At 36.2% G+C, this 19,027-nt stretch overlaps 1 protein-coding gene across 1 annotated transcript in view; it reads left to right on the top strand.

Annotated features, from left to right (window-relative positions):
* Window positions 1-9,515: 9,515 nt before the first annotated feature.
* The window catches only part of VPS35L (VPS35 endosomal protein sorting factor like), a 111,814-nt gene continuing 102,302 nt past the window's right edge, over window positions 9,516-19,027 (top strand). Inside the window, exon 1 of the mRNA XM_031942613.1 lies at window positions 9,516-9,623. Within this exon, the coding sequence (XP_031798473.1) occupies window positions 9,607-9,623 (17 nt within the window). The 5' untranslated portion in view covers window positions 9,516-9,606. The remainder of the gene's footprint in view (window positions 9,624-19,027) is intronic.

The following is a 19,027-nucleotide window of genomic DNA, read 5'->3' as shown; positions in this document are numbered from 1 at the left end:
CCTCCATTGAGAAACCTATGTGAAATTATGTGAAAAATCTCCATAAAAAAGTTATGTTGTGAAAAAAAAGCATAATCTCCCTCCCCCCCCAAAATACACTCAAGAAAAATAAAGTAAAAAAAAAAAAGTATGCTTCAATTTGTATTCAGATACAATCAGTTCTTTTTCTGGGTAGGGATAACATTTTTCATAAGTCCTTTGATCTTTTGTAGTATAACTGAAAGGAAAATAGAGGTAAGCATAAAATTAACACTAAAACCTAGAAATTTTCCCTTATAGTCAATGCTTTTAAATGGTAGCTTGCAAAGTTCTGAAAATGTTTATTGCTATATATAATATGCAGTGCTATTGAAACTACTTGATTATCTCTTTATTCATCCTGTCTTAGGGATTGCCCACTTAGCCTTTATTTTTCATCTGAAAATGTGAGTCTTAGTCCTGATGGATCAGGCCATCCTCAGCAACAAGATCAACCAAATCATTTCTAATGGAGCAGTAATGAACTGAACTAACTATACCCAGAAAAAGAACTCTGGGAGATGACTAAAAACCATTACATTGAATTCCCAGTCCCTATATTTATGCACACCTGCATCTTTGATTTCCTTCACAAGCTAATTGTACAATAATTCAGAGTCTGATTCTTTTTGTACAGCAAAATAATGTTTTGGTCATGTATACTTATTGTGTATCTAAGTTATATTTTAATATATTTAACATCTACTGGTCATCCTGCCATTTAGGGGAGGGGGTGGGGGGGTAAGAGGTGAAAAATTGGAACAAGAGGTTTGGCAATTGTTAATGCTGTAAAGTTACCCATGTATATATCCTGTAAATTAAAGGCTATTAAATAAAAAAAAAAAAAAAAAAAAAAAAAACTGGAAAAATTTTTTTTTCCAGTTGCTTAAAAAGGAAAAAAAAAAAAAAAAAAGAAAATGTGAGTCTTACCTTATAGACTATATTTATCTCAATAAATTAGTAAGACTTATTTGAAAAACTCCAAGAAGCTTTCCCCAATCCTCATTAAAATTTTCTCAGTGAGATTACCTCCTGTTTATACATAGCTGTTTGCATATTGTGTCTCTCTCAGACTAAATTCCTTAAGAAGACAGACTAATTTTTTTTTGTTTTTCTGTCTCCAGCACTTGTTCATTCATTTTCCAATTGTATCCAAATCTTTGTGATGCCACTTGGGATTTTCTTGGCAAAGATATTGGAATGGTTTGCCATTTCCTTTTCTGCTCATTTCACAGATGAGAGAACTGAAGCAAACAGTTAAATGACCTGTCCAGGCAAAAATAGGATTTCCTAGTGTTTTATTTTTCCAAATACATGCAAAGATAATTTTTAGCATTTATCTTTACAAAATCTTGTGTTCCAAATTTTTCTCCATCTCCTCTCCCTTCTCCTTAAAGAGACAGCAAGAATTCCAATATAGGTTAAACATGTAATTCTTCTAAACATTTTCATATTCATCCTGCACAAAAATATCAAATGAAGAGGAAAAAAATAGAAGGGAAAAAAAACCCCAAGCAAACAATAGCAACAAAAAGGTGAAAATATGCTTTGATCCACATTCAATCTCCATAGTTCTCACTTTGGATGTAGATGGCATTTTCCATCACAAGTCTATTGGAATTGCCATGAATCAGTGCATTGTTGAAAAGGGCCAAGTCCATCACAGTTGATCATTACATATACTTCCTGCTGCTGTGTACAATGTTCTCTTGGTTCTGCTCATTTTACTCAGTATCAGGTCATGTAAGTCTTTTCAAGCCTTTCTGAAAACAGCCCAGTTTCTTTTTCTTACATTTTCTTATGTTCAATAATATTTCGTTACATCCATAAGTTCCATAACTTATTCAGCCATTGCTCATCTGAAGGGCATCCACTTAACCTCTAGTTCCTTGCCATTACAAAAAGGGCTGCTACAAACATTTTTGCACATGTGGGTCCTTTTCACTCTGGGATACACTAAGACATTTTTAATATGGTGCAGGGTACTTGAATTCACCATTTACTTTGTTATTTATAATTTTCCAAATTATGGGGTAGGTTTGGGATTTTGTTTGTTTTATTCAACAAAAACTTTATCATGTACGAGCCACAGAGATACCAAGATGAAGTTACATTAAAATATATCAGAACTCAGATTAATGGAATGAACAATCTTGATTTCCAGGATGATTAAATTTTTTTTCCCTTTTCATCAGATATATAGTGGACTACAGATGAAGAGTGCTTCATATACTGTCAGACATGATCCCTATGTCAGCTTATTTTATTTAACTATTTCTCATTATTACTAGGGAAGATTCTAAGGTAAAGAGATTCACAGGCAAGAAATAATGAAATTTTAAAAATCAATAATTTCTTTTTAAAAAGAAAAACAGTTCCTCATCTAGAGATGAAAAATCCTCACAAGACAAAAAGTAGGCTAGTGATTATCTCAGACACAGGTAACTGTGGGGGGGGGGGGGAGAGGGTGGAACTTTGTACAAATTCCTCTAATAAGGGTCTTGCTTCCAAAATATATAAAGATTTAAATGTATAAAAATCATCCCACAATTGATAAATGGTCACAAAATATTAAGAGGCGTATTCTAAGAAAATCCAAGCTGACAGCCATATTTTAAAACTGCTCCAAATCAGTAATACAAAAATTTCAATGTACAAAGAACAGAAAAAAAAGAATTAAAAATAAAACTCAATTTATATTATATAGTTTGTTTTCGAAAGTATATATTAAGCTTACTATGATAGTACCAAAACTTCCCTTCCTGTTTCCTTTTACTTTACTGTAAAAAATGTGTCACTGATACTTTTATTTTTGGCACCATAACCACTAACTGCCCTCCAGAGCACTCTCCCTACAAAAAATAAAAGCTTTCTCTTGTAACAAAGAAATATGTCAAGAAAAATAAATTTGCATTTTTAAAAATGTGTTTTATTATGACCTGTTAGTCCATCACTTCTGTACCACAAGGAGGAAAATATTCTTCATCAATATTCTAGAATTCAAATTAGTAGTTGCATTGATCAGAATTATTAAATCTTTCAAAATTGTCTTCCTTTACATTATTGTAATTGTGTAAATTGTTTTCCAATCTCCACTTATTCTATATCAGTTTATGCACCTCTTCCCAAGTTTATTTGATACACCTCTCATCATTTCTTATGGTACACTAACATTCCATTATATTTGTATGCCATAATCTATTCCACTATTTCCCAATTTTTTTTTTTCATTGTTTCAATTCATTGAAGTCTCTTAGATTTTCTGAATTTTCTCGATCATTTCTTTGTTGTTGTTTTGAGGCAATTGGGGCTAATGACTGCCTAGGATCACACAGTTAGGAAATGTTAAATGTCTGAGATCAGATTTGAACTCAGGTCCTCTTGAATTCAGGGCCTGCATTCTATCCACTGTACCATTTAGCTGCCCCACCTTGATCATTTCTTAACAGTGCAATAACATTCTCAATATAGAACAAATTATGACAATTTGTTCACCCATTTTCCTATTGATAGGTTGCTATTTTGTTTCCATTTTTTTTACCACAAAAATACTTAGAATATTTTTGGTATATATGGGATCTTTTCCTCTGTTTTTGGTCTCAAAGGGGTAAATGCTGAGGCATAATATTAGCTCGGATGTAATATATATTTTAGTCATCTTATAATTCTAGAATTTTTGTTCAGAAAAATTGGATCAATTCAGAGCTCTATTAATAGTGTTTTAGCATCCCAAATATTCCCAACCTCAAGTTTTTCAATCAACATTGCTAGTACCACTTGAATGGAAATCTGACTCTTCCTCCAAAAATATGTACTTTATATTCATCTTCATTTTTCTCTTCTGTGGACTTACAGGACTAGGAAGAGAAGCAGATATATCTTTACTTCCACTAATATTTATATATCATTCAATCACTACAATACTTCAATACCATTTTTCTTTCAGTTAAAATTTTTTTCCTTTTTTCATTAAAGTTTTATTTTCAAAACGTATGCATAGATAATTTTCAATATTCATCCTTGCAAAACCTTGTATTCTAAATTGTTTCTTCCTCTCTTCCCTTAGATGGCAAGTATATGTTAAATATGTGCAATTTTATACATATTTGCACAATTATGCTGCAGAAGAAAAATCAAAAAGGAAAAAATGAGAAAGAAAACAAAATTCAAGCAAACAACAAAATGAATGAAAATACTATGTTGTGATCCACCCTCAGTCCCCGTAGTCCTCTGTCTGGATGCAGATGGTGGCTCTGTCCATCACAAGATCATTGGAACCGACCTGAATCCTCTCATTGTTGAAGAGAGCCACTTCCATCAGAATTGATCATCATATAATCTTGTTGCTGTGTACAATGATCTCTTGGTTCTGCTTATTTCACTTAGCATCAGTACATGTAAGTTTTTCCTGGTGTTTCTGAAATCATCCTGCTGGTCATTTCTTATAGAACAATAATATTCCATAACATTCATATATCATAACTTCTTCAGCCATTCCCCAACTGATGGGCATTCCACTCAGGAAGGGCTGCCACAAACATTTTTGCACATGTGGGTCCTTTTCCCTTTTTTATGATCTCAGTTTCCTCATCTGTAAAATGAGCTGGAGATGGAAATGGGAAACCACCCGAGTATCTCTACCAAGAAAATCCCAAATGGGGTCATGAAAACACAGATAGTGTCTGAGCCTGGATTTGAACTCGGGTCTTCTTGACTTCAGATCTGGCATTCTTTCTATTGTGTCATCTAGTTGCAAGACACACACACACACACACATGTATCTATCTATACAGACATATACAAAGAGAGTCATAGAACTAAATATATATAATTATACATATGGGTATATATATATGTGTGTGTATGTATGTGTGTATCTATATATAAGTATCTGGGAATCATCTGCATTTAGGAGATAATTAAATTCAGAATAGCTAATGAGGTTATCAAGTCAGTGTAAAGAGACTAGGCCCAACCCTAGTAAATAAAAACTAGAAAGTAAAACTGAGAAGGAGCAATAAGTAAGCAAAGTAGAAGGAGGATCAGGAGAGGGTCATAAAATGAAAATGCAGGGAGGAGAGAATATTCAAGAGGCTAGTCAGCAGTTTCAAATGTTATGAAGAAGTCAGAAAAGAGGAAGATTTTAGAAAGGCCACAGCTGTGTCAATTATGAGATCAATAGCAACTTTGAAAGAGCAGTTTCAGTTTAGTGAGAATATGGAAGTAAGATTACAAAAAAATTGAGCAAGAAAGAGGAGAAGAAGGTAAGGTGGGGAAAGAAGACTTTTTTCTAGGTGTTTGAGTAAAAAAGGGATGAAAGATATAGCATGATTTAGTACTGGGATATTTATGCATGTTTAAAAGGCAGTAAGGAAGGAATTAGTAGACTGAGGGTTAGAGAGAAAAAAGGAATGATTGAGGGGACAGTTTGCTGGAGAGGATAAAAGATAAGATTGAGTGCATGTGTAGAGCTGTTTGGCCTTAAGGAGAAGAGTCACTTCATTACTGAAAGCTGGAGAAAAGAGGGAGGGATTGATGTCAAAGGGATTCTGATGAAGAAGAGAGGGAAAGAAGCAGCTCCAGTCTTTTTTTTTTTGGGGGGGGGAGGTAAAATAAGAGTTAAGGTCTATAGATGGGAGCATGGGGGGAAGGATGGGTATGGGATGCTTGATTTTAGAAGACAATGTTTAGAACAGCTTTCATGAGTGTGAGACAGGGAATAAATTAGGGAGAGAAAAAAGGACTGCCTTGCTGCAGAGTGTCCATCCAGTTGAAGTTAAATACAAAAATGCACAACAGTAAATGTTTCAGTTTTGTATGGGTTTCACCATTTTGAAATGGTGGGCTACAGTTACCAACTAAAGGCCTGATAATCTCTGGATTATATCCCTGGATGATGGTTTTATAGGTGAGTTAGAAGCAGGAATGGGGTGCTGCTGTTCTTAGGGCTCTTGGACATAAGGTCGTAGATTGTCTCCACTGATGTAAAAGGAAGTGATGGTAGTCATGGTGGTTTGACCCTCCTTGCCCATGGCACCTCTTGTCTCTCCCTCAGAGTTTCTTGATACTTCACTTGATTCCTGCAGTTGCTTCTTAGTTGGGACTTGAGAAAGGGTGGGGTAGATTGCATTTAGGAAATTGCACAATACTCTTAATAGTTACAACTGCTCCCTAACACAGAATCTGATATTTTTAACACCAGTAGGTGGTGGATAAAGCCTTTGGCCTGGAGTCAGGAATATTCATCATTCAATTTGGTCTTAGCCACTTATTAGCTGTATGACTGAGCAAATGAGTTAACTCTGCTTTGGTTTCCTCATCTGTAAAATGAGCTGAAGACTAACATGGCAAACCACAACATCTATTTTTGCCTAATTCACCACTCTGCCCTATCCAGATGACATTTTGGCCAAAAAAACTCCAAATGTCATCTTGAAAAATCAGACAGGACTGAAACAACTCAACAGCAATAACGAAGAACTGATGATTCTAGTAATGACTATTATTTATAAAAACAGTAACTACCAGTAAAGAATTAATTCAATCCAATAAACATTTATTACTATATACCAGACACTGTGCTAAGCTCTGAGACTACAGTAAACAAAAAGAAAGATAGTTCCTTCAGTCTTGCAGGAGCTTACAGTCTAAAGGAGCAGATGCAAAAGAAAATAGGAAAGGGGAAAGGTAGAGAAATGGAAGGGATTGCATCTTGTTCTGTGGAATTTATACCAAGAAGGGCAACAGATGCAAAGTAGAAAACTAATGACTGAGGAGAACTAACGACTACTTCAGTGCCTCCTTCTCCCAAAAAGGATCCATTAAATGAAGAAAGATGCTGTATAATTATAGTGACCAATCTTGGCCTTGAAGAAGATTGTTGTTATTTGTCCCTTATTTTCAAAGAGGATCATGATTCTAAGCCATGTTAGGAATACCAAGGCTGCTAGAAACAGAATCTTTTTCAGACAGTAGCTTAGCCACAGAATCTGTTAAAAAAAAAAAAAAAAAATTAGTCAAAACAGCAAGTTGGTTACCTGGGATCAAGGAATAATTTACAGGGCAAGTGTTCCTTCTATGAGCCCAGCAAGTCTAAATATATTTAGTTTAGGGATTTTAGAAAATGTTTATATGAATAATTTTCATAAGTTAGTTTAGATGTTACATGTATTCTATAAGAGGGTCATAGGTTTAGGGTTAAAAGAGGTCATCCAGACTACTGGACTCCAAAGTGGTCCACTTAGAGCACCATATCATGACCCCATAGAGGGAGTGATCAATCAAATGGAGGATTGGAAAATGGGTTGGGTCCCTGTAAAGGGCGGGAACTCTGAATAGGTTCACTGGAATCAGACAACTGATCACTTAAGGCTAATTACCAATTGGACAATACTCTATTAGCATATGCTTGGAAAGTGGCCCTTTCCACTATTCTGTGCTGGTTCAATCTTTTGGTGTATACAGAGAATTGTGGGAAGGATTAAGGGGTGGAGTAAGACAAGCCAGAGTCACTTTGGCAGTAGACAAGGAAAAAAAGAGGTCCTGGAGATCCTACTTCCATCCTGTTCACTTCTACTCCTATAGACCAAGAATAAAGACCAAGGACTTTTGCTTATCCTGAGTCCTGCTGATTCTAAGGTATCCAGGGTGCTAACTTGGTCTTCACAGGTCCCACCCTCCCTGCAATAGACAATCTTAGAACTTATTTTCTAAACAACCACATCTATCCTTCACCCACTTTTGCCTAATTCACCACTCTGCCCTATCCAGATTTCATTTACAAGATTCCAACCTCTCCCTTTTGAAGTTCTAATTCAGAACAACTGCTGTTTAACCATGCTTTCTTAATCTTAAACTTGCATTGTTTTTGTTTTTTGTGTGTTGTACCAGGCTACATTTATTTTTTTTTTTTTTGAATTTTAGTACTTACTGAATCTTATGAGATTTAGTCCAATATTCTAGTTTGCCAAGTTTCCTTTGGATTCCAACTCTCCATCCCTTTGGTGTCATTCACAAATCACCTGTGCCTTCATAAAAATGCTAAACAGAAATAGGCCAAGCATAGATAGATCCCTGATGCACTCCACAGTAACCCCTGGCCAGTCTGATACTGAACATTAACACCCACTTTTGGAATACAGCCATCTACCAGTTCTAAATCCATCTTATTGCATGATCATTGACTCTCAGTCACTCCAAGAACTGCATGTAGCATGCAAGAAATCGTACACGAATGCTAAATGAGTATACTGTACATTTTTTTAAAAATCTAACTACAACTGGATTCTCATTACGGCAAGGCAGTCCTTTTGTTTTCCTCTTCCTGATTTATTTATTTTTATTCTCTCTCTCTCTCTTTCTCATTACGGCAAGGCAGTCCTTTTGTTTTCCTCTTCCTGATTTATTTATTTTTATTCTCTCTCTCTCTCTTTCTCATTACGGCAAGGCAGTCCTTTTGTTTTCCTCTTCCTGATTTATTTATTTTTATTCTCTCTCTCTCTCTTTCTCATTACGGCAAGGCAGTCCTTTTGTTTTCCTCTTCCTGATTTATTTATTTTTATTCTCTCTCTCTCTCTTTCTCATTACGGCAAGGCAGTCCTTTTGTTTTCCTCTTCCTGATTTATTTATTTTTATTCTCTCTCTCTCTCTTTCTCATTACGGCAAGGCAGTCCTTTTGTTTTCCTCTTCCTGATTTATTTATTTTTATTCTCTCTCTCTCTCTTTCTCATTACGGCAAGGCAGTCCTTTTTTTTTCCTCTTCTTGATTTATTTTTATTCTCTCTCTCTGTCTCTCTCTGTCTCTCTCTGTCTCTGTGTCTCTCTCTGTCTCTCTCTCTCTTCCTCCCCCAACCCCCCATGGAAGCTCTTCCAAACATTCTCAATTCAAGGATCCTGCACCTGTCTTCCCCGTCAGACTCTCAGCTAACCCTAACCCTAAGCTTTAACTCTTATTTCTCCAAAAACCAGACCCTTCCTCATTGTTTCCTTTTCTCTTCTTCACTGAGCCCGCTGGACAGACAGCAAGCCTTTCTCTCGCCTTTTCTCCAGTCCCTGATAACGAAGTGGGCTTGGCCCTGGCCGATATCCTGATGGGGCGGTGCACGTCACCGGGAGCGGATTTAGAAAGATCTGAGCTCAGATCCAGGGTGCCAGGGTCCAACATGCGTGTGATCCTGGGAAAGTCATTTAACTCTGTTTGCCTCAGTTTCCCGAGGAAGACGAACTGGAAAAGGAAACGAATCGGACACGCCGGACCAATTCTACCTTCCACCAACACCATCCTCCTCGCTGCTCATCAAACACGACACTCCATCCTTCCATCTCCTGACTCCGGACGGTTTCAGTAATTTGAATTTTCGGCTCCATTGAGGCTTTTTTCCTAGGGAGCTCCCCTTCGCGTCGCCTAGAGGGCGCAGGCGCCTCCTCCGCGCTCCCTCCGTCCCCCCCCCCCTTCCCCCCCCCCCCCGGGCGGGCCTCGCGCATCTCAACCCCGCCCCGGAGCGGCTCTGCCCTTCACAAAGATGGCGGCAGGAGGGGATTAAAAGGGCGAGGCCACGCGGGGCGGGGGCGGTCATGTGACAAGGGAAGATGGCTACCTTTCCGTGGTAAGCTAGCGGCCCGCCCGGGCTGAGCTGTCGGGAGGTTGGCGTGGACGGGTCATCTCTTGTTTTCCATACGTGTGTGGGGAGCGGGCGCATTTAATTAGCGGGACCCGGGGAGGGCCGCGCTGGGGCACGGGCGGCCGTGAAGGATGGGGGCGGTGCTGGAGGAGGGGGCGCCCTTCCTCTCTTCTCTCCCCCTTTTGTTGCCAAGACGACAGAATCCTCCCCACCCCCACTTTTTACCCCTTCCTGTCTCCTCCAGCCCTTCTGCATCCTTGGAGGCTGGGAGATTTCGGTGTGGAAGAAGCTTGAGAAGGTTAACGCCCCCCTTTTACAGATCAGGAAATTGGGGTTCTTTGATTTCGTGACTTGACCAACCCGAATCAGAATTCGAACCCAGGCCTCCTTCCTCCAAATTCAGCTGTTTTTTTTCTTTCGTTGTATTCCACTCACCCTGTTTTCCCGTGTCCGGAGGTGCACGCTGCTCCGAGGCTTGTTGGACTGGGTTGCTAGGACTAGCTTTTTGGGGGGGGGAGGGGTGCCCTACCCTAGTTCTATTCCCAAATGGGATGATAGCCGCTTTAAATTAACCAGAATCACAGAATGCGAGAACTGCGGTGGAATTTAGATCCCGAAGGCGCACAGGTAGTAAGGACTGAGGAGGACTTCGTACACAGGACTCTGGGCTCAAGAAGTATAGGTTTTTTCCACTCTTCAGTGCTTCCTTTCAATTTTTTGAACTGAAGATGCTTTAGTGTCTTACTCTTACGGAGAAATCAGCTTTAAGCCATTTTTTTGTATGTTACAAAGCATATTCTCCTTGAACACATTTTTTCCTACATAAGACAATCTATTCCATTTTTAGACATGCTAATTATGAGAGAAGCATTTTTAAAATTGTTTTTAATTTTTTTATTTTTGGTCACATCTTGCTTTAAAATCATCCATTTTATGACTTCTTCCAGTGAGCTTGGGCCAAGTCCAAATAAATCCAATTCCTCTTCCTTCTTATATCCCTTCAAAAAGTTGAAGAAAGTTTTCATGTTTTCTCTTTTTCAGTTTAAAACCTTGAATATTTCCTCATGTGTTTTGATTTTTTTATTAGGCTTACTATCTTCACCCTATTCTGGATATAATCCAGTTTTTCAATGTCCCTCATAAAATGTAAATAAAATTGAAGACAGTGCTTTTGATGTAGACTTTCCAGTGACAGTATTATTACTCTTTTATATCACTACTTCTGTTACTGGCACAGGAGATTGTATTAAGATTTTTTAAAATAATCATTTCATATAATTGAATAATATGTAACTTGTATTTAACTAAATTTTCTTAGTCTTAATTTTAAATGGTGGTAAGACGTGTCTCATCTAAACTGCATTTAAGTAGTTGATTACTGGAAATTTAAGAGCAAGACTACATTTATCTCAAATTTTATTTCTTTTATTTGAGTCTAGTTCATTCTCTAAACTTATTTCTGGATTATTTTTTTTTTTTCACAACACATTAGTTATTCCTAACAATTATGTGGCATTCAAACATATATTTTTTGTCTTAATCAAAATCACTGAGGAGAAAACAGCACTTTTGGGATACAATGAATCAATAAATTATGATCCCACTGAAACAGTCTATCAAGATCACAGAGAGCTGGCTCTTGTTGAGTCTAGTCTGGTGATGCCCATGAGGATTTGAGAAGGAGGAAACTGTTCCTTTTGTCATCACCTGAGCACCTACTATGTGCCAGACATTGTTGGCCACTGGGGAGGAGGGGGGAAAAAACCCTAGTCATAGTTCTTTCTCTCAAAGAATTTAGGTTCTTAGGACTGTACTTGGCATACAGTAGGCACTCAATAAATATTGATTGATTGCCTGGCACATAATAAGCACTAAATAAATGCTTTGTTCTCCTGAGGGTAGGGAGACAAGTGTCAATTAGTAATGGCAATAAGAAAATTTTTGGAGGGGGGGGATGGTGGCTCTTTTCTTCCAATCAAAAGCCAAAAGAAGCATATAATGGGTTAGAAATCCTGTGAACTTCTGCTTAGGTTCGGTAGTCCATTCCAGTTTTTGTCATATGAAATAACGTGGGTAAGGAAATTTCTGATCCAGAACATTTTCTCCTTTCCTCCCCACTTCCCCGTTTTAGTAACCCTAGTATATACTTTGGTATTTTTGTCTGTCTTGGAATATTATGTGGTGAACTTGGAGTTAGAAAGACCTGAATTTGAATTGTGTGTAGTAGCTGTGGGACCCTAGGCAAGTCACTTCTGTTTGCCTCAGTTTTCTTATGTGCAAAGTGAGCAAAATAATAGCACCTGCCTCACAGGATTGTTGTGACAATCAAATGTAAAATATTTTTCAAACCTTAACCTGTTATATAAATGCTTGCTATTATACATATAGGCACAACGTGATGCAGGAGCAGATGTGCCTTGAGTACTACCTGAATCATAAGTGAAATTTTCATCCATTGTTACCAAAACTTTTTTTGGTAGTCATTAGCCCAGATATATCAGGGAGAATTAAAGAAAAATTAGACTTTAAAAAATTTATACTTTATGTTTATATATATATATATAAATTTACATTTATATATACATATATGTGTGGTGTTCTTCTTTAATATAATGGCTCTCTCTGGGAGGAGGTTTCTCGGGGAGGTTATCTGGAGGCAGCCTTAGTTTCAGTTAAAAGTAATAATCACCTCAAAATGCAGCCAGCTGATTAAAATCCAAACGTTTATTTTCTCCTTCCATAATAGCCCTGTTAGTTTTCTTAGAGGCCTATCTCTCTCCTTAGTTCCAAGAGCTCTCTTGCAGCTTTGTCCTTTGCTTCTGCCTCTGCTTTCTTCAGCCTCCGGCCAGCACCAAGGTGAAAGTTGGAATGAATCTCTCTTCTCCTTGCCTGGGGTTGGGCAGCTTTCTGAAGAGCCTTTCAGACCAGCCTTGGTCTCAGTGGGGCAAGTGCAGGAGGCCAGCCACCACAGTGAAAGTTAGAATGAATCTGGTTGTGCCTCCAAGAGAGGGCTTCTCCTGAATTGACTTGACACTCCCCTCTCAGTCTTTTCAGCTGAACTCCGGACTGAGCCTTTGTCCGCTTCTTATATATGATCTCCCAAAGGTTGACTCCTCCTCTGAGAGAGTGGGATTATGGGTTTCCTCCCAGAGTGCTCTCTGGCCCTAAGAGCTTCTTGCTTATAGGAGTTCTCTAAAGGCGTGAACACAAGCATTGTTTCTATCGGTTATACTTAGTACCTTGTTTCTTCTGGCCCATAACATCTCCTTGTAAGATCAGATCAATGCTGAACCTTGCTAAATTAGATAATTATTGTCTCTATCAATCTAATGACTTAACACTTTGTAAGGATTCCAACATATAAGTATATATGTATTTCTTAAACAAGAGAATTATTTTATGGTTATAGTAATGTCTATTTTTATATTATGTTTTACAAATAAATATATTTTATAGTTATTTCTAAAGCACATAATTATTTCTATAGTACAGATTTGACTATACCATTCCCTGTTCAATAACTTCAGTTGCTCCTAATTACCTTTAGGATCTAATATAAACCTATTTGGCATTTAAAACTGTTAACAATCTGGCTTCAATATTTATTTCAGGTGTATTACAAACTACTCCCCTTCACCTTCTCTAAAGTTTAACTGAATTGGCTAAAACTGTTGAGAAACTATTGTTTCTCAAACATGGTATTCCATCGACATGCTTTTGCATTTATTTAAAATGTACTTCTTCCTCTTTCCCTTAGCATCTTGAGCTTCCTTCAAAGCTCTGCTCAAAAATCAGTTCCATATATATATATATATATATACATATATATTTACACACACACACACACACACACACATTTTCAAATATCAACACATTTTTCTCCTTCCCACTTCTGCCCCCTCCACTTAAAAAAAAAAAGAGAGAAATATTAGACAAGTTGTCCTTGTTTTTTTTTTTTAATAGCTTTTTATTTATAAGATATATGCATGGGTAATTTTTTAGCATTGACAGTTGCAAAACCTTTTGTTCTAACTTTTCCCCTCTTTCCCCCCATCCACTCCCCGCAAATGGCAGGTTGACCAATACATGTTAAATATATTAACGTATAAGTCGAATACAATATATGTATACTACATGTCCAGTTATTTTGCAGTATAAAAAGAGTCAGACTTTGAAATAGTATTAGACTAGAAATTAGTCTGTCAAGAAAATCAAAAATGCAGACGGACAAAAATAGAGGGATTGGGAATTCTATGTAGTGGTTCATAGTCATCTCTCAGAGTTCTTTCGCTGGGTGTAGCTGGTTCAATTCATTACTGCTTTATATTGGAACTGATTTGGTTCATCTCACCATCCACATCCTTCAGAATTGATCATCATATAGTATTGTTGTTGAAGTATATAATGATCTCCTGGTTCTGCTCATTTCACTCAGCATCAGTTCATGTAAATCAGTGTGGTTGTCTTTAAAAAGTAACGTGGCTAAGGAAAAAGTCACTTTCTACTAACTACTAATGTTTGCTAGTAAATTTAAATAGTTCAAATTTGAGGAAATAGTAGGGCAAACTGAATAAATAATCATAAATTCTGTTATACAAATGGCAATTTAAAATAGGAAGTCAGCTTTTTAACATAAGACATTGATAGCTAAGTTGTAACGGTATCCCTTTTATCAACTTCGTAGCAGCCATGAAAACTTGTATATATTCAGCTGTCCAATAGAGGGCACTGTTAAATTTATAAAAAACAAGTTAACTTATGCCATCCTAAGAAATGTTTCTATTTTCCAGTAGTGGGAATACTAAGTTAATAGAGAAAACAAAGGAAAACATGATAGCTTGCAGTGAAAGCTTTAGATGACAATTCAGAAAGGAAAACTTATTTTTCACAAAGAGAAATAAGGCAAATACAACTAGTCATATTCTACCTCTGAAAAATCTTTCTGGAAAAGAAATATTTCATAAAATATATTGGAAGTTTGATCTTAGCTTTTAAAAAATAGTATTTTATTTTTCCCTCAATTGCATATAAAAATGATTTTTAACATTAACTTTTTAAAAATTTTGAGTTTCATTCTTTCCCTTCCTCTCTTCCCACACTTCTTTGAGGTGGTAAGCAGTAATAGGTTATTCATGTGCAATCATGTAAAATGTATTTAAATTTTAGTTATTTCATGGAAGAAAAGTTGAACAAAAAAGAAGAGAGAATGAGAAATATGCTTTGGTCTGTATTCAGTTCTCTCTCAGTTCTTTCTCTGGAAGCGGATACCATTTTTCATCATCAGTCCTCTGGGATTGTATTGCATTTTTTTTTTTTTTAAATGCTGAGAATAGCTAAGTCATTCATAGTTGTTCATCATGGAAGCATAGTGCTTCCATTACTGTGTACAATATTTTCCTAGTTCTGCTCACTTTACTTCTTCAGGCCAGTTTATGTCTTTCCAGATTTTTCTGAAATCGTCATTTTTTTTATTGACTATTATTATTTTTAATAAAGAAGACACTTTACTTTTATCACTCTCAGAAGGACACAGAGCTTGAAAGATTTATTGTAATAAATGTATCCAAGAGGAAGTTACAATAATTTAGGAACCTTGTACCTTTCTCTTGGATACATTTAGAAGATTGCTTCCTTCCCTCCCCCCATGTTAAACTAGCTATGTTTCATTTTGGACCACAGATTGCGAAATCACTCATTGCTGTTTTAATCTGTTTACACAGGTGTTGGTGATAGTAGGACAAAATATATGAAGGAGGAAAGAACACAAATTCAGCTATAGGTCAAGCATGCCTTCAGCTTTATTCATTATACTTCCCAAATTGCTGATTGAATATTGTATATATTGTATCTATATTAGTGCTTTGGCAAGCAGCTTGGGATTGTATCTGGAGAGCTGTCTTCAGCATTAGAGCCAAGAAAGACCTTCATTCAAGTGCACTTTTGGTCACAGATTTTCTGTGTGATATCTCAGTGTACTAGGGAATTCCCTGACACTAGAGAAATCACACAAAAGGAAAGTTCTGCATTTCTAGAGGGTGTTCTTCACCAGGGTTTTCTACACTGATAAAATAACAAATACTTTCAGTAATTAAAAAGTAGTCCCAAAGTCAGCCATTAGGGGGAAACGGCACCAGATGGTTTGTTGAATTGATTGGCTACTATGAAATGTCAGCACCTGTGTGCAGAGCAATGTTCTAAGCCATCTGTTTATTGTTTTAATATATTTTCCTAACCTTGGGAATTGTTTTTATCATGTATTAAAAAAAATTCTAAGGAACAATAATCAGTGATTAGGCATTTTCCAAAATTCTGTGTGCTATATAATAACTACCAAATGCTAGCTCCCATTTATATAGCATTTTACATATATGTCATCTTTAATTTTTATAGAGGATTAAATAACCTTATGATCTTGGCCTGAGCCAGGAAAACTTGGGTTCTTTTTAGTTCTACCTTTGTGGTAAGAGCTGTGTCTCTGGCTAGTCATTTGATGTCTTATTGCCATAGGCAGCTCTCTAAGATCTGCATTGCTAGAGGGAGTTTCCTTACCAGTAAAATCAGAGTTTAAGTCCAGAGTCACAGAGTAAATTTTAGAGGTGGGATTTGAACTGAGATATTATTCCAAGTCTACTAGTCAGTTTACCACAACACACCGCTTTTTCTATTGAATTCCATTCTGTTTTTAGACACCTCCCTTGTAATGTCTCTTATCTAATCTAGCTTTGGTGTTTGTTCTTGCAGGTTCTCATTTTGTGGTTTGAGTTTCAGATCAAGCAGATACACCCTGGTAAACAAAATCAGAGTGCATTTCTCTTGGGCTTTTTGGTACTCAGGTTACCACATTTGTTGTTCTCAGTCTGTCTCTTTTTCTCTAGCTTATTCTAAAAGGGATTCATATTGTGATTATAGCACCTTCCTTTTCTTCCACCAATGCTAGTCAGTACCTGATTTTAAAGTCCTAAAGAGTTGGTAGAGAGACTTTCCTCAACAGGGAACTAGTTCCCTATGTCAGTGACCAATCTTCTCTTTTCCTATTAAGTTTCTTTAGAAATAACATCTAAACGTGCTATATATGGAGATTATTTTTTGCCTCATTTCATTAAGGAGAATAAATGGCACCTGTTAAAGAATTTGGGTATGAGTGCAAAAGCATTAGCAAAAGATAATGAATGAACTCATGAACGGAAATGGTAGATTGGAGGTTAAGGAAAATAGATATTACTAACATTCCAAGAGTTGCAACTTTTGTAGGGGTTGGAAGTGGAAACAGGAAATTAGAGATTAAGAAAACAAAAAGAAAAGAGGACAGATTGGCATGCCTGTTGGATTTTATTCTTCTTCCCTGGTCTGAAGCATCTGAGGAAATCTCCAGTTGTGAAATGCTGGAGTTCATGGCTGAGGTTTTGCTTCTCTGTACTTAGATGAAGAGAAAAAAAAAATCTTTTTTGATGGCTTAGTTGGTAGTCAGAAGTCAAAGCTATATTGTTCCTGTCAAGATCACCAAATCTGGTGATTCTGTGATTATAGTTAAATTTTAAATTTAGGTATAGTTTTATATGTTTTGACATTTTGCCATTAAGCATGTGTACAATAGTTTCTGATTTTAAAGGCTATTGAATTGGTAGGAGAGATGCTCAAAAATAGCATATTAAGTTTTAATTGTCATGAGTCATTTACTTTAATTTTTACTTGCCTCTTTCAGAGTATAAATCCATTGAATAGGAACTAGAAGTATATGTTTGTATGTCTAGGATCCCAGTGACAAAGGAAGACATTTTAATAGCCTTACTGTCAAGAAGTAGAAATCAAAAATGGTCAAAGGATATGAACAGGCAGTTTTCAGATGAAGAAATCAAAGCTATCATGAAAAAAGTGTTCTAAATAACTGTTAAGAGTAATACAAATTAAAACAACTCTGAGGTACTACTTCACACCTGTTAACTTGGCTAATATGACAGAAAAGGAAAATAGATGTTGGAGAAGACATGGGAGAATTGTGATACTAATGCACTGTTGGGAGAGTTGTGAACTGGCCTAACCATTCTGGAGAGCAATATAGAACTGTGTCCAAAGAGCAGGACTGACATGTACAAAAATATTTATAACAGCTCTTTTTGTAATGGCAAAGAATTGGAAATTGAGGAGATACCCATTAAATGGGAAATGCTAAATAATTTGTGGTACTTTTGTGCTATAATGAATGATGAACAGGTGAATTTCAGAAAAACCTGGAAAAACTTACTTTCACTGCTGCAAAAGGAAGTGAGCAGAACTCACTTATCCATATCCATATCCAGAGGAAAAATTGGTGGAGTCTGAATGCAGATCAAAGTATACTAATTTCACTTTATTTTTTTTTCTGTGTTGTTTTTCTTTTTGGTCTACTTCTTTCACAACATGAATAAAATGGAAATATGTTTTGCATGGCTGCACATATATAACCTACATCAAATTGATTATCATTTTGGGGAGGGTCAGAGAGGGAGAAAAATTTGGAACTCAAAATTTTTATTTAAACGAATATTTTTTATCTTTACATGTAATTGGGAAAAATACTTTAAAAATAGGGCGAAAAATAGAAATCAAACCCTGGTTTCTTTGGAATTGTTAGAATGAGCTGCTTTAATTATTTTGACAAGACATTTCTGAGTATTTAATCTGCATTACTTTTTAATTTTTCTGCCTTTTCCTCTTGTTAAAGAAAATTCAGTTTTTTTGTGAACTTCCTCCATTTTCATCATGGAGACCTAGAGAATGATTTGAGGTACATAGAAGTTAAATGACTCCCTCATCGTCTTCCAGTCATTAAATATCAGAAGTGATTTTTGAACCTCAGTTTTCTGTGCTCCAAGTGCAGTATTCTCTCTACTAAACTGTGCTACCTCATTAAAAAGAATGAACCAAATTAAAAAATAAAAGTGATTATGAAAAACTTGAATTTGTGGGTTATATGTTTTTTTGTCTCTTGAGCTACTTATGAGTTTATCTTTTATTCACTGTAGTGTTTGAAATAATGAATTTTTTGTGTGAAAGAGCTTTTTGTTTTATAATTAAACCCACAAGAGTACCTTTCTATTCTTAGAAACATGCTATAGTTTAAAAAAAAAAACTTATCTTTTTTTAAATTTAAGGGTGTTACATAGTTTGTGCTATTGTAGGGTATTCATTTGTTACTTGTCTTTCTTAAAACTAATTTTGGTAAATGGAAAGTTTATAGGAATAAGATCATTTGATTCCTTAGGCTAGAGGGCTAAAAACCCTGTAAGGCAGGTGCAATTCTAGACAAGTTAATAATCAGCTTTTTGATCATAAAGAGGGCATTTCCCTTCTGACTTCATTTTCCCTATTAATAAAATGAGGGGATTAAGATAGATGATCTCTTAAGAGCT

This window comes from Sarcophilus harrisii, chromosome 1, assembly GCF_902635505.1.
Source record: "Sarcophilus harrisii chromosome 1, mSarHar1.11, whole genome shotgun sequence".
NCBI lineage: Eukaryota > Metazoa > Chordata > Mammalia > Dasyuromorphia > Dasyuridae > Sarcophilus > Sarcophilus harrisii.
The sequence above is the reverse complement of the archived record's forward strand: the minus strand, read 5'-3'. Positions and strand labels throughout refer to the sequence as shown.